Consider the following 17,500-nt stretch of genomic DNA (forward strand, 5'->3'; position numbering starts at 1 on the left):
ATATATATTTATATATATATATATATAGTTGAAATTTATAGAAGAAAAAATAACGAAGAAAGGTGTATGAACAACAAGCAGGTGTACTAGTTTGACTGTCGGGGAAATGAAGAAGTCTTTTATGTTTTGAGCCTACGATCTTCAACAGAAATGAATAAGAGAAAATAAACGGAGAGGGAATGAGAAGAAATGTGTAGAGTTAGTGGTCAAGCAACGCGAATGATTAGAAAAATTTTTTGAAACAAAATGCTGAAAGAAAGGGAGTGTTAAGTTAGAAGTTTGAGTCAGTCGGTTTGTAGTGGATGGAGGTAGTGAGAGCAGAGTGGTGTATAGTGACACAAATGTCGAGAAATTCGACGGAAAAGCAAAGGAGCGAAGATGGAATATTAGATTCAGTTCACGGTGAAGGCGGGAATCCGGATGTCCCCTGTGCAAATACAGTCGGAAAACAGACATATGTTGTAGCGAATGACTGGTAGGGCGGAAATGTCGTGAGACCGAGGAGTCATTGCTCAGTCTCATGTCTCGGACGTGCACCGCGAACCAGTCAGTTAAGCGGCGTCTCTTTTCATCTATGTATAGGGAAGGGTAGAAAGAGCAGGAGATGCAGTATATGACGTTGCTAGGTAAAGGAATCGGTGATATGATAGGGACGATGATGGATGCCTGTGAGGATGGTGGTGTTAGAGAGGTAGGGGCAAGTACGGTAGCCTGGGCGGCAGTAGGGAATGAGAAAGGGAGGTGTGGTTACTGAAGAAACTGTGGACCAAGTAGTCATGTAGGTTATGGGCTCGTTTGAAGGAGGGAAGGGGGTAGGTTGCGGAAGAAGTGAGAGGTGGAGGGGCCAGACTGGAGTCACTGCAAGGTTCGAAGAATTGTGCGTTGCAGGGGAGGGTGGAGGGGCGGTAGGTAAAGGGAAACGGGAGACGGTGGGGTGGGTGTGGAGAGAAAGAGCAGTGGTGCGGTCCACAGAACGTGCCGTAACAAGGGCACTGTGGTTAGTTGTGAGTGGGTATCCATGAAGGATGAAGTGGCGAGACATGAGTTGAGATTGAGACTCAAAGTCATGGTCGTCACTGCAGAGCCTGCGCAGACGGAGGAATTGGAGTAGGGGATGGAGAGCTTGGTGTGTGAGGGTGGAAGGAGAAGTTAAGGTAGAAGTGTGAGTCAGTCTGTTTGTAGTGGATGGAGGTAGTGAGAGCGGAGTGGGGGTATAGTGACACAAATGTCAAGATTCGACAGAATAGTTAGAAATAATGCAGGAGAATTCGAGAGCAGGGTGGAAAGATTGGACAAACAAGAGGAAGGAGTCTAGTTGTTCGCGGGAGAGCGAGGTCGTACCGATACAGTCATCGATATAACGACCGTATAGTTTGGGAGTAGGACCAGTGAATCGTGAGAATATTTGGGCCTCAACGTAGCCAACGAACAGGTTCGCATAGTTGGCGCCCATTCTCGTTCTCATGGCCACTCCCTAGAATTGTTGGTAAAAGTCACCCGCGAACGAGAAGCCCTTAAGGGAGAGAACAAGTTCGGCCGGATGAAGAAGTATGGAGGTGTCAGGTTGGGGTTAGGTCGAAGGTCCAGAACGTGTTTTAGTGGAAGAAGGCTTTCGTTGTGTGGTATCACCGTATATAAACTCTAATCAAGAGCGAAGATAGCAAGAGTCAGGAGAAGTTTAGAAGGGCCAGGAGAGAAAGAGAAAGAGTTAAAGACACGGAGAACATGGTAGTGTCGTGGATGTTGGAGTGGAGGAAAGCGACTGGGAGGAGCAAGCATACGGTCGAAGTATTTAGAGATCAATTCCGAGGTGCAGATTCAGGTGGAGACAATGGAGCGGCCAGGATGGTTGAGCTTGTGGTTTTTAGGAAAGAAGTAAATAGTGGAGAGCGGAAATGAGTTTGGTGGGGCGAAGAAGAAATGATGTCATGGATAGTGGAGGACACAGTCTGTTGGTAGTTAGGCATAGGGTTGGAGGGTAGAGGGCAATAAAAAGATTTGTATAGCAATATGTTTCAACACAGGATTTCACATCAGGTATCTTGCAAAACAAATACATAAATATAATAATTATTTGTCAAAATGAATGAAAGAAAAGGAATTACGAAGCAGCAAGCTCAGTCTTTTCTTTCAAACATATATTACTATCACGTGTATCTGCAAGTGCGATCTATTTTTTCCTTTTTATATTTCTTAATTTATCTTTATGCTTGGTCTGGAAAGATGATGTTCCCAAATCCATTAGTCTGACATTTGGAGTCTTTTACAATGTCATTTTCAATATAAAGTCGTATGTAGTACACATTGTCTGTTTTAAATCAAAATTATTCTACACTAATAGCGAAATACAAATCTAGATTAGACATATAGTGATAGATCACAATGATGTATTATCAAAAATATATCATGATATGAAATCTCTCAGGATTGAGTATTATATGATTTTAAATGCAATGTTGAGTATTTATTTTATGTGTTATATAATTATTCTCAACATACTTAAGAATTAAACGCAGCATGCGTGGGCACCAAATCATTCTAAGAGTTCAATTAAAAAATAAGATGGTGAAAGTCTTGAAATGTGAAGCTAATTGAATTAGGAAAACTATTTGTTCCTAAGGAAACGTAAAAGACTAAAAAACAGAGATATGAAATATCCTCAATAAAATCAAATTAAGATTGAACATAGTCGTTTTTCTTAATATAACACACATACTCACTGACACACACAGGTATGCACATGCACACACATATAGATAAACCTCCGTACATCTTCCATCGGACAAATTTCACTGAGATGCTATTGATCAACCGGAGCTTATAGAACGATGCACTTACTTGTCCCATGTGCCACATAATTGTGCGGAATTGACTTGAAAGTCGTTTCGAAACGAAATTATAAACTGAATATTAGGTTATGAATACGTCTATAATTTAACAATATCCTACTTGAGCTCCTTGGTGTTTTATTGTTTCAAGAAAACTTTGATTATTCTACTTGATTCTGCATCGTTTATCTAAACTTAAGTCTATCTCTTGTTGATGTAGTTGTGAAGAAAGTTATTAAACTGACACAAGTAAATAAATAGTATTTATTTCTTGGGGATTAGACACCCGTATCATAACAGTATCGCAATGTGAAATTACATAATATAATAATCAATTATGACCACCTCTTCTAAAGAGTTACGTTCAAATAATATGACGCAGCTTTTAGATTTCCCTATAGATACGAAATACAGCATAATTATTAAAACAACACATTTAAAGCAGTTTTTGTTTAAGATCCCGGAGAAACGTATTTGAGATGCTGCAAATTCGACTCGCTGTAGAACCATTTGTGCCAGCAATTGTTAAATTTAGAAGTGCAGAAGGCATACCACCTTGTTTCATTGATTAGATAAATTCTACAAAGATTTGAAACGATTAACTTTGCTGGTAACAGAAATTTTATAAATGATTCCGGATAATTTTCACAATGAATAATTTGTTATAGCAAAAACTTTTGCTATTTTGAGTTAGATATTTTTATCACATCATTTGGAAATTATTTGATATATAAACTGGAAATGAAGGCAATTCATCATCAATGTAATTATGTGGTTATGATGATTGAAATGCCCGGCTTATACTAATATACTTCGCAAACATTAGAACATGGCGTTAGAAAATCGCTGCAACTAAACCAACTTTAATTTCGAAATCACTTATGATAATTCTATTACACACCTGCAGTGTAAAATAATGGTACATTTTCGTCATGAGATTTCAATCATAGCATTGCTGGATATCAGAAAATATGTTCAAATTGCGAAATTCATTTTGATTAAGATTAGCTGTATTAAAGTAAGTTGAGATAGCAGTGTCCCACAGTATACTGCACTGACATTGTCATTGTTTTATATCTGAACAATGGAAAATATATTAAATAGAAAATGTAAAAAACAAATAGGAAAAATAGCAAAATCGATCATGCAACTTCAAAAGAGTTATTCGTTTGGTATTAAATTGCAAAAATGTAAGTTTTATTAAAGCTAAACCAAAAGTATGTGTGGTAAAGCAAACCTTCACACGTTAAATGTCGGTTCTGCAATACACAACATCTCAAACGGTGTCTAACAGAAGATTACCTATGTGGCTGGTCGTTGCAGAATAATTAGAGGCACTGAAATTATATTTTCGTATTCCACCTTACTACTGTAAAAAAAAGAAGAAAACAACGGACAGACTTGTTCCACTTGATATAATATTATAATGATAATTCAAACAGCAGCAGCAGTAGCGATAATAGTAGTAGTAGTAGTAGTAGTAGTAGTAGTAGTAGTAGTAGTAGTAGTAGTAGTAGTAGTAGTAGTCGTTGTTGTTGTAGCAGAAGTAGTAGTGTAAAAGAGAACATAATAGATCGTTTTATTTTCAACCACATTATTGATATGTTGTTCCATTTTGTTTTCCTGTACCTCTAAACTTCATGAATACTTCTATGAAAATAATAATAGATGAGGACGGATGTTTTCATTTACATACATTTGGTTAAAATCTTAACATGATTGATATTGTTGAAGATTTTCAAAACAAAAATAATCAAGTATTTTGAAGGAAATTTCTCGGTAAATATTTGTTTGAATGATACATTTTTATATATCGAAACAAATATATGGTTATATAAGTTTGAATGGAGACAGTTATTCGCTTTGAAAAATAAGTTTGACAAATCTAAAGATTTATGTCACCAAGCGAACATATGTGATTTCTTTCGATGTTTTATATTTGCAGTGATTTTGTGAAGAGTCAAAACTTGTAATAACATTTGGAAATAGGAGTATTTAATTAAATTAAGAGTGAACTGATAGCATAGACGTAATTGACATGTAGATATGATCATTTTTATCATTTGATTTGTTTTTTTCTTATATTTCTAAATATCTTTAACTTAAACACAGATTGCACAATGGCATATATCCAAAAATTACTGGAGACATGTGTACTAATGAGCATGGTAATTGAGGTTTCATTTGGTAGAAATTTTCCGTTGAACAACACGAACACACTTCAATTGGAGGCAAAACTACCCGAAGTAATATCCGCAGATTCTATTCCAATGAAATCAACTACATACAGTAAGCTATCGTGATATTATTTTTCTTCTTTTCAAGAGGTTACATGTATATTTTCAAATAACTGTAATGTTAACATGCAGGAAGACACACATAGAATACATGTGCAGACACGACTTTTCATAAATTTTTTTTTTCAAATCTTATTCAAAAGTTCAACACCATAGGTGACCTTTTACTTTTATACATATTGAATCGTAAGATTACTGACAAACTTTGATATTACACAAGTAAAAAAGACAATACTGTGTGTATGTATGTATATATCTAGCAATCTTACTATCACTTGACATACAGATAGATAGCAATATCTTTCTCACTCTCTCACTCCACACACATACACATATATATGCTAACACACAAATGCATACATATATGCTTCGCGCTCCAACAACTGATAGAATGGCATAATAATGACTATCCTTTCGAAAGCACGTTAGTGTCATATTTAAATTGGGTGACACCTACTGGAACTCAAGAATAGGATTCAAATTATCTACTGACCGTTTACACATTATATATACGTAACACCATATACTGACGTATTTAAAAGCAAAGGATTCGACATTTGCTACATTTACTCTCAGAAATTAGAAAATAGTAAGTAAATACAAGAAGACATTTTGTTAAACCGACGAAATATTCTTTCATACATGACAATAATGATTTTTGATATCAGCACAACTTCATAAATAAAGTCTATATTGGCAGTGAATACCAGATCGAGTAATATGTCTTTTCGACCAAGATAAGGAATGAGCGGTGCTTGAGTAAAACTCTAGTATTGCTAGGATGAGATTTCCCATCCTTCTGAGTACTTTTGGCTGACGCGACACTTTATGTCAAAACACCAGTATCCCGTGATGCAGTGCGTCATTTAGACCATTTTGTTGAACACACTGATGTCTAAAATAGAGAGGTTATTCTCATAAAACATATACTACAGCATTCACAATAGTTTGCGTGAATCCGCCTGCTTAGACATGTTAAGAATAAATATGCAAATAATCATTCCTGATCTCGCCGTAAATGGTGCAAACAACGCTTTTAATTGTCATTTTGTTTTGGTTTATTTCATTTAATTTCAACGAACAGATTAAGCTAAACTACATGTAATTATATCACATTAATATTTTCGTTTTGCTAATATTGCTGAATAAAAAGCTACTCTAAATAATCCCTGTAAACCAAACATTATATGAGAATATCGAGACTATAGGACTGCCCAGATTTAAAAGTGAAATTAGCACCAATTATGCATTAACAACTATTAAATGAGGGTTGGACATCAAGGAACACATGTGAAAGTTCAAAATATCAGTCATTTTTGAAGCAGTTCTTATTCATAGAAAGATATCTTCTACTTGGGACTTTTTTGTTAATGCTCTGCATTTAACGTGAAGAAGAAATATCATTAAAAATCTGATATTGTATATCCATTCTGTGCAACAAAATATAATAACAACGACAACAGCCACAACATATAATCTTAGCTAATCATCTTTTCCTGATTGTTAAATATTGCTGTGATCCCTTATTTCCATCCATCCACCCCTCCGTTTTCTCTACTGACGATTCTTGGAAGAGCTATGGTGGTAGAAACCACAGGCACCTCCTCAGTAAGGTCCCATTAAAAGTAACCTACATTATATTTACCTGCTGGATTGCTTAACATGCCCAGCTGAGACTATAGATATGATACAGTAATCTCGTTCTTAGTCTTCCCGTAGGCCTCCTGCCGGTGGGCTCGGCTTGAAAAGGCTGTATTACAATACTTTTCTGTAGCATACCAGTCATATGTTGGCAGCACTGGAACGATGATGTCTCAGTGCAGAGAAATAAGAGCTCGACAAAGAGAGAAGTCTTTATCTCCGAGCTACGCACCTATGGCGTAACGTTATTCTAAATCTTTTGGTGAGAATACCATTTCGGCTGCGTGTATTTGCGATCGTACTCATTGTCATTCATGACGATAAGTGAGAATCAACGTGAAAAATCGAATTGACGATAGCGGATTTGGTTCTTCTGCAGGTTGAATGTTGGAGCTGGAACACTACTGTGCAGCACCTGCGATTTTAGCATCCAACTCAACCTCCAGTTTTCCATCCCTACCGATCTAGTGTTGGGTAAATACATTTTTTATTGAGTGGACATTTCCTTTTTCGGATTATTTCTGAACAGAAACAGAGACCAGTTAGAAAAGGCTGAAGAGACATTTTCTCGATGTGTCTGAATATTGCAGCTAAACTTGTGAGGCACAGATTCGTCGTTATATAAATATCTTCAGTATTTGGGCTAAAAAGTCATAAACGCGAGAGAAGTGCGGTTAGGACGTTGGCTCTTGGATTCTTGTCATCGTTGTATCGCAGTACTGATTGGTAATCCCTGTAGATATAATAATGGAAAGCATACATCGGCAGGGACCTGGCTGGATTTATAACACCAATGAACTACGAAAAACCCAAATCGGCCCAGTTTAGACATACGGAAAGAAGAGCTGTATTCTGAATGTGTAGGACAAAAAGTAGCATTTGCTGTAGCTGTGATATCAAAAACCTCTTGAGAGTACATAGCCGTAAAGGGTTGGAGAAATAAGGTGGAGCGCAATCTACCCTCCGTCACAGTTCCAGAGACAGCAGTAACGGTAGTATTGCCATTTTCCCTTCCACTACCGTTTTCTCTCCTAATGGTTACACTAAAGGGTTCCTGAAGTATGAGCATGATCCAGTGGTGTAGTCGAGAACCGTTTAATCTTAGCTTAAAACCTCTATCAGTGCTGCTTATTTACTTTCAACTCGTACAGATTATATCCTGAATGGAGGGACATTCTGCACCCCTAGATTTTAGACAGTTTACATTATTTATTGTTGTTTCTTCCGTCTTTTCACAACTACCTGCTTTCTACTTGTTGGCTTTCTTTGAAAACAGAAAATGTTTTATGTAACCTTCATGGTTTTTAACTATCCATTGTATTTTAATCGTTCTTTATGAATTCCTACAATACATATTTTAGAATAATTTTCTATCTGCACAAGCTTCCTACCACTTTGTATTCCTCGTAAATCTATGTCAGATTTCAACTGGCGCTTTCGAAATTCAGTCATTAGTAATTTATTTCCCAGATATAAAATGAATTTTAAAATATAAATTACAATTACATAAACTGTAATTTCCTGCTGAGATTCTCGACTGCGACGTAGAATCAAGGCTGGATGGATTGGGGCTAATTGTATTGTCATTTTGCGTTCAGATGTTTAAAGTGTCAATGCAATGCTTTTATGACACACTCTCTTAATCTTTTCTCATCACATACCCCCTCCTTTTCTTTCTATTATCTAATGATGACGATTATTGCCCTACAATACTATTTCCCACAATGCTGTTGATTGTTTTCCTATAAAGATCGACCTGGTACAATATTCTCATTTTCTAAATTTTTCTTCTACATTTATTTATAGCTCGACAAGCACAATTCTCTCTCTTCCACTGCTTTCTTTTGATTGTTTCTTGTTTAGTCAGTTACTCAGAATCCTCTATATCTCTTTATCTTCTTCTTCACCTCGTTTTTATTGTTCGTTTATCTTTGGATATTTCTATTATATTTTTTATCCTATCCATTTGTCTTGTTACTTCTATCCCTCCCTTCTCTATTTCTAAATTCCGACAAGATGTATTTTTTGAAATGCAGACAAACAAAATATCTCGTCCCTGACATTTATGTATCCGTTAAAGGTTCTCAAGTTCAAATATTTTTCAAGAGAACATACTTAACATTGTTTTGGACCCGTTAACATAATATCTGGCTTTAGAGTGAAATTTTCATTTGAAAGTGATCCCTTCGCGTTTAGGTTTCCAGATTAAAACCTAAAACTCGAAAGATGGTTGTTATATGCGGATTTAAATTTTCAGTCTACGTCCCTGATATAACATTTGTTCACTATGACTATTGTCGTAGTTCTGTGAAGCCTGCGCTTCATTAACAACAGAAGATATATCGCACTTCCGTCCTAGAGGACATTTGAATTTGTCTTTACATGTGCATCCAGGGCTGGCTTGATTTGTCTTTTGCTTATTGATATTTGACAGGTAAAGGTAATTTTTATTGTGTCAAAGATTTTATAGTGAAAAAAGGGTCTGGGGGAGTCCGTTTCGATTAAGTGCAACATTTTCTACCTACATTTGTCCTAACATTAATGAATACGTATGTATGTATATATGTATATATATATGTGCGTATATATATAGTCGAATCGAAAATTAAAAGTTGAACATTAACAATCGAGTATTAAAAATAACGATATCAAAATAACAAGGAGACGTACACATGGAATGTTGTAGTTTGACGTTTGATAAAGGTCGGAAAAAAGGTTGTTTTTTAACGTTTCGAGCATAGCTTTTCGTCAGAAAGGAAAACAAAAACAACACGCGTGTGGTTACATGACATAACGAGACAGAGAGATAAAGAAAGATAGATAAACAGATAGATAGAGAGAGACAAAGAGAGAGAGAGAGAACTTCCTGATGGTTTGATGATTATTGTTTCACACCATCTATTATTTACGCATTTAATGTATATGACAATACTACTAACATAGACAGTGTGATACTTAAAATAATTTTCATATTTCAAGTTTAGGATATTTCTTGACGTTTTATATTACGCAAAGATAATAATTTAGTTCAATATCGAATAAAGTCTTGAATTGGGAATCTAAGAAAACTGGTGGAGACCTCCGTCTGCAACAATAATCTCATAGAGGATTTGCTGTGTCAATAAGTTCGCCTGCTGAAATATTATATGAACTATCTTAATTCAATATTGGTTATGTATGTTTATATACATGATACATATAAATTGATTCTGAACGGCACAAGTGTGTGTGTGTGTGTTTGTCTGTGTCTGTGTATTTGTTTCGGGAAAATCATTTTATCTGAAGCGCTATATTGAGAGGACGAAAAAAGTACGAAAAAAACATTGTTTCATTTGGCGATTCTCAGCTGTTTGAATGCCAAATCTGGAGATAGAAAGATAGGGATAGCAAAAAAAAAAAACCCAAAAAAACCTTCAACTCAAGTCTTATTTATGTCACACTCATCGTGAAACATATAACTTCACATCCATATATGTACACGTGGACATGCGAGAGTGCTATCAAATGTAATGCATAAATAGGTATAAATGTATATTAACTGAGAGAGGTCTTTCAAATTATATATATTGTTAGAGTAACATTTTGTCTATTAAAAGATACTACGCAATATAATTTCCATCCAAAGCGATGCATTTTCACCATTGTCGAACCAGACACTAGGAAACACTTTGAGCTTTGCACTGTTGTGCCCACTACTTCACATCATCTCTGTTAGTGAATAGTTGTTCCTAAAAGCCTTTTTCCTTAGACTGAATAGGGAGTGCAAAATCCTAGGTGAACCAGACCCGAGGTGTACAACTAATCCAGTGAATTTGTTGATTGAATTGTTTATTGTCGAAGGTTCGTGTGATGACGCATTGTCTTGATTTAAATGTATCGTTTTAAGTTATTTGTTTAGTTTCTTCCTCCTAAAACAATATTTTACATTTTTCAACGTTTCTAGTGAATGTGCTGCTCACTGTGTATGATACAACCACATTCCAGGAAATGAAGAGTGACATCCTTATCATATTCTAATAAAGAAACCATTACTTTCTTTGCCGATCTCTCGCTCTTTTAGAAATGTGTCTATATTTCTTGAAATCACCCTTCAGCTTCGGAAGTTTAAGATACGTACTTGTCACTGCGTGTAACAAAAAATATATCTTTGGATTTCAGTAGATAAGAGTAGGGTCCCACAAATCTCTGTCCTTTAAATCAAGCGTCGATTAACGAGCTATTAGCTTTGCATCCATTTTCTAATCCCCAAGGTCTTCTGTCATGCATAGTGCAGTCCTACAACCAGCTCACGTATTATAACTCCGTTGTCCACGCGATTCGGTTGAACCACTGACTGGTGATTCCTGTCAGTGGTCGATATTAACGATTTCTAGTTGCATTATTTGACTTCTATGCCGGTTCCACTCCTTTGTATCCTTCATTCACTTGCACACATTACTCTTGTCATCTCTGGAAACAACCTGTAGCCTTCTGTGAATGTAAGACAGCTTACATCTCTCCTCCGTCACAATCTCAATGACATCACATTGTTTCTGCTTGGAACCCGTTATATGTCTGCAACAAAGAAGAATAATAGAGAAAGCGTTACTCTACTAGCATAAGCAATTTAAACGACTTATACCAATTCATAAAAAAAAAAATGTTAGTCCCAGTTTTGCAGTACTTTCGGCACAATTCTCGAATGTATTCTAGCTAGAATGAAAATATAGCATTCAAATTAAGAACACGTAAGACACGGTAGAATATATATTTATTCCAACGTAAGACATAATAGAATATATATTTATTCCAACTTATTCCAGTTTCGTTTTAGGACTGGTCAAAGACAAAACCGAAATTAGCTTACAATTTCATTTCACGTGTGTGTGTGTGTGTGTGTGTGTGTGTGTGTGTGTGTGTGTGTGTGTGTGTGTTCGCGTGTACTTTATCCAGCAGAGGTATGGCAGACCGATTAATCGGTTTGATTTGCAATCACCATACCGTTCCAAAATCAATCGCACCTTGTGGCGTCTTATTTAAGTTTCTTTTAACTTATTTCATAGCCATAGAGGGAAAATGTGGAGACGGAAATTGCGAAGGAGCTCCCCAGACGGTTTGTAACTATAATTTAAAGATCCAGCCTTTTAACACTTATCCTTCTTTAGAGGGATAAGTAAAAATACGAATATCCGTAGAATACCTGGCCATTTTATTTGCTAGTTTAATGAGAAGGTATTTCAGTCTTTCAAAGTACAGAATACTCATCACCAAAACTGACGGATATCCATTTACTTTGTTTTTTGATTTACTTCACAAAGTTCAATATTACCTGTTTCTAGTGGTCAGTAAATACTAATATATCAGCATGCCTGCAGACACATCTCAAAATGTTTCACCAACTACTTCCTGTATTTTAATTACCTAAATCTCATTCTGACTTGTCATAAATCTTCTTTTATACTCATATCCTGAAAGAATGAAAACAATCACGAACAGAAGAGCGAAGTATGACACATTCTATCTCGATCAAAGTGGCATAGCAACAAGAGCCTGGGGATGTAGAGGAAGAGTTCAAAACACAAAAGACTTTTTCAAACATAGACCATAATTTTCAGTCAGTTGCATTACAATTACTTCATTACAGTGGCATTAGGTAAAAGTTTATATATATTAATTACATAGATATGTAGAAAGCTCTCTCTTCAACTGTATTCCTTTGTAGATTTGTGTGTGTTTAAGCGAATGTTTAATGGTTAGTATTTTTACATTTACTGAGCAGTTTTTGATGCCTGCACTCAACATTATCAGTGCTGGTCCTAGTTGTAGTCTTGATCTTCAGCATCATACATTTTAACTTAATCTGAATTTCTACAAATATCACCAGTTCAAATATCATAGAATTTTGTATAATTAGTGTGTTTAACTACAACGAGTTTCGTTTCACTTTCTAGAACTTTCCAGATGAATTCAATTCTTTCAGAATTGTCATATCCTTTTCATGTTATCATTAAACATATAGCTAGCGAAGATATGCTGAATATTGTTTAATTTACTATTTTGCATTCTTGCAGAATAGGTCTTCTCGTAGATAAACATTATCTTCAGCATACTATGGTAACATTAGATTATATATGAATTTTGAATGTTGTTATTGTCGTACTATTCATTAAGTTGAGATAAAAACGTTTGTAATATGCAACAATTCGCAATTTTCACAGGAAATAAAGACCGATTTTTATACAAATGTTTATTTTGAATATTCTTTGCCTTTCTAATGTTTCTTGTTTGATCATTAATATCAAGAAAAATCTATTTTGTGATATTTCCTGGTCGTTTTTAAGAATGAATTTCATTGTTCTTGTTAACTATAGGGATATAATAGTATATATATTTTAATGATATGTATTTTGTACGCTAGTAAGCTAACGATTATGTCAATAATACTAATGGTAAACTTTGAATTCACACTTCGGCACAAGGCCAGCTATTTCGTGGGAGAGGATAAGTCGATTACATTGATCCCAGTGATAAACTAGTACTTATTTTCTCGACCCCGAAAGGTATGATAGGCAAAGTTGACTTCGTGAGAGTTTGAACCTAAACCATAAAGACGCACGCTAATATTACGTTTAATATGACATCTTTAGCGAAGGCGATGAGCTGGATGAATCGTTAGCATTCCGGGCAAAATGCTTAACGCCATTTCGTCCGATTTTTGCGTTCTGCGTTCAAATTCCACCGAGGTTGACGTTGCCTTTCATCCATCAAAATTGATAAAATAGTTATCAATCGACGTCTTGGAGCGATATAATCGACTTACTCCCTCCCCCGAACTTACTGTCCTTGTGCCAAAATTTGAGACCAATATTATATCTCTAGTTTTCTTACTTGAACAACAGGTGGGTGTTCGAACTATAAGGCTAATTTAACTAATCCAATACTATATGAGGTCTACGTGAATGGAATTTGGATGACCAGACGTTGTGCATTAGGTTCCCAGTTCAATCAGTCTCTGTGCTCCTGTTCGTCTTTTACGAAAAGTAAAACTGGTAAGTTCTTTAATGTTGATTTTTATAAGAAAGCGGCATCTCAATGCCTATTTTAAAATATTCATCAACTGAATATTGTATGAAAAATATGATTACTTTCCCCAAAAAACATAAATTGTATAATTTTGCTAATAGTGTATATTTCATGCATTTGTACGAAACTAAAAGAAGCAATTGGTTATTAAATGCAATGTTTTATTGTCTTAATTAATTGTTTTTGCAAACGTTTGCAGTGATACAGTTCTATATTTTAGAGATGAGGAATTATGTACGTTATTTGCATTATTTACATTTAACGGATATTTGTCCACATCTTGTTTGTTGTTAACACGTTTCAGCTGATATACCTTAAAGCCTTCATCAGGTATCTTAGGGAGATTTCGAACCTGGGTTCTCATTCCTAAGGTATTTTTCAATTTTATTATTACTATTATTATTATTATTATTATTATTATTCAGTAGTTTTATTTTTATAACGTGCTTTCACTTCACTACCGAGCGCAGCTCTGTGCGCCTTGGGTATGTGCTGTGGTTTGCTGTGGTGCTCTTATGTTTACTGTATTGAAAGTGTTTTGCGTAGAATGTGTGCAGTACCCAGTAGTGCAATTTTCTGTATGTTATATATATTTGTAAGTCCTGGTGTTTTTGTTATGTATTTGTCTGAATATTTTTTTATTATTATTATTATTATTATTATTATTATTATTATTATTATTATTATTATTATTATTATTATTATTATTATTATTATTATTATTTTGCCCACGGGCATATGGCGTAGTGGTTAAGAGCGCGGGCTACTAACCCCAAGATTCCGAGTTCGATTCCAGGCAGTGACCTGAATAATAATAATAATAATAATGATAATAATAGCAACAATGATAACATTGAAAAATACCTTAGGAATGAGAACCTACGTTCGAAATTTCCCCAATATACCTGATGAAGGCTGGAGGGTATATCAGCCGAAACGTTGTGTTAACAACAGAGAAGATGTGGACAAATATCTGTCGAATATAAATAATGTAAATAACGGTTGCAGTGAATCTACAATATTTACTTTATGCCCTATATATGCTTTATTCTTTGTTCATGTACTGTGCATTTCGGTTGCCTCAATAAGTGTGTGAAGGTATTATTTCAATTAATAAATGCTTAATATATCCCTATTTGCAAAATATATCTTATTAACAAAATATATCTTATTTCTTTTTATATTGTTCTCATTAAATTTTGTATGGAACATCGAATCTGTTTTCTCCTAGCAATTTAAAATCAAATTTGCCATTCAACTTTTCAGAGTTGGACAAATTACTTTTCTAACCCAGAGTGGTAGTTTGGTGAAATTGTCAGTATGTTGAATGAGACGATTGGCTTTATCTTCTTGCGGCCTAAGTGCTTGTGTAGTAGACTCAATCCATTTCTCTTTTTAATACAACTATGTGGACCCTGGGTTACTTTGTAGCAAATATTTCAGTCAGGTTTCCAATTTAAAGGTAACTTCTTTTGTCATTCCGATTAGTATGAAATACTTAAAAAAATAAGAGATCATGAATGTTGCTGCCTCTCCCTGACTAAGCTTTTGTAGAGTAAACTGCTATTTGTTGATTGATATTTAAAAATAACATAGATACTAAAAAATTTGGGGCACCTGTTATATTATTTCGGGAGATATTGGCATGTTGAATTATCTGAGTCAAGATTTATTTATCCTTTAAATTTCTTCATAAGAAAATGATGCGAATGCAAAGGAGCGATAAGTTCTTTGTGAGCTGATTCTAATAACCTATTTCTGGTTTTGGTTCCACTAATTTGAATCCAGTTCTATTGCGGTGGCACTGGAAAGTAGACATGCCTATATACTGGATCCAACATGCTATACTCACCACTGTAGAACTTAGAACACAGTAAATAGTGAGTGAAGTATTGATAATGTTATAGTGTTGATGCTACAACTTTTAGAGTTGAGTAATTTCTCTACGGGATATTTACACTCATGCAAACACATTATGCATTTGTAAATTAAAAATTTTAGCCTTATGCGCAGAGCATTGTTGACAACAAGATATGAACCGGAGCCAACATAATTGCATGTCTGATACCTATCAACTCAGCTAATTTTCTTTCTCTTATCCCAGTTTAGTACTTTTGCGATTTGCTTTACTATATTGTGATAACATATGAGCTTCACTTATACGTACGTGAAAAGTCAATATATCTTCTTCAGGAGGTAATCACGGCAGAATAAGAATATTCTGATTAGCGAATTTCTGATATATTTTCAACTCGCGTTTAGAACCATTTCAATTAACTTATTTCCTTCAAAAATCTTCTGCATCCTGTCTTCATCCATCAGTGAAAATCGATTTTTCTTTTCTAGACTGGTACTGTTGTACATCAGTGCATATTCAGCAAAAGTGTCTAAGATATAAATTCAATTACTCCACAACTCTAGTAGTGTATGTAGTGGTCTAAACGACTTACCATGTTCAATATTCAACCTAAATTTCTCTCTAAATAATCCTTCATACGTTAGGCAAAATAAGTGGTATGTCGAATGTAGCAAAGTATATTAACGTCACCAGTTTTATCAAGTACGATGATACGGGTAACATCTATTACAATGTTTTATTAGCATTCAGGAATATAATGTTCTATGATTTATCTAATGTAATTATAAATTAGGTCAGGGAACTTGTATAAGCTGAAAATTATAACTTGATTCCAGACCCATCACGCAAGGATTTAAATATTTGTTGTCTTGCATTTTCCACAAATTACGAAATATTGACTTGTTTTTGATAAATAACAAAAACCTTACTGTTATATTTATAATTTCACATAAACAATTAGAAGCATGAAGAAATTCAGCTATTCAACATGATTTCCGTCTGTACGATGCCGTCTCCGACAATTTTGTAAGATGTGTCTAGTTATTTGCAGTTAAACATTTCAAAGTGTATTTGCATATACTGCACATAATACAATGCATCAACATATATATTAATAATCGGAGCTGCCTTTGATATTGAATCAATGCTCCTATTTCATATACGATGCTAAATCTTGTAACAATATTTTATTTACAGTATCTTTCCTAAATTAAGGAAATCTATACAAAGTGAAACTACATTCACCTGCTTCGAGAGTATGCAGATTAATAATGCTTTCTGTATTTGCTTGACAAGTCCAAAACGAAAAGAAAACTAATTTGTCTTTCCTAAGGCGTAGAACGTGTTAAAGAGAACATAAATTACAACCCCGCTACATACCCCAATATAAATTCAATTGCTTTTTATACAATATTCAAATACTATAAAACTGATGAGAATTATCGATATATTATTCCATGGCAAACACTAGGTATGTACGTTTGCAGTTCATATTTCCTACCTGTCCTAAATGCTGTGCAATTTTAAATTTATAAAAATGCTACATACAATTACCTGAAAGTAGTTGTTATTATTTTCGCAAAACTATTTTTCAGAGTTATTCAAACTTAAAATAAAATGCTGTATTTAATGCAAGGAAATCCTAGACGTCCATCTTATGGATGCTTCAGATTTCAATGTTAACGCTTGACCTTCATATAAGACAAGTTATCGCAAGAGCTCATTTATCAATAGCACATTAAAAATAAACCCTGCAATCCAAAGAAATACTTATCTTCTTCCTTGGTGTGAATAAAGATTTGTGGCAATAGACG

At 34.7% G+C, this 17,500-nt stretch overlaps 1 protein-coding gene across 1 annotated transcript in view; it reads left to right on the forward strand.

Moving 5' to 3' along the window:
* LOC106875209 (asparagine-rich protein) overlaps positions 1-17,500 on the forward strand; it is a 50,991-nt gene that overhangs the window by 9,522 nt on the left and 23,969 nt on the right. Inside the window, exons 2-3 of the mRNA XM_014923257.2 lie at positions 4,941-5,117; positions 13,645-13,794. Of these exons, the coding sequence (XP_014778743.1) occupies positions 4,949-5,117; positions 13,645-13,794 (319 nt within the window). The 5' untranslated portion in view covers positions 4,941-4,948. The remainder of the gene's footprint in view (positions 1-4,940; positions 5,118-13,644; positions 13,795-17,500) is intronic.

Source organism: Octopus bimaculoides, chromosome 3, assembly GCF_001194135.2.
Source record: "Octopus bimaculoides isolate UCB-OBI-ISO-001 chromosome 3, ASM119413v2, whole genome shotgun sequence".
Classification (NCBI taxonomy): Eukaryota; Metazoa; Mollusca; class Cephalopoda; order Octopoda; family Octopodidae; genus Octopus; species Octopus bimaculoides.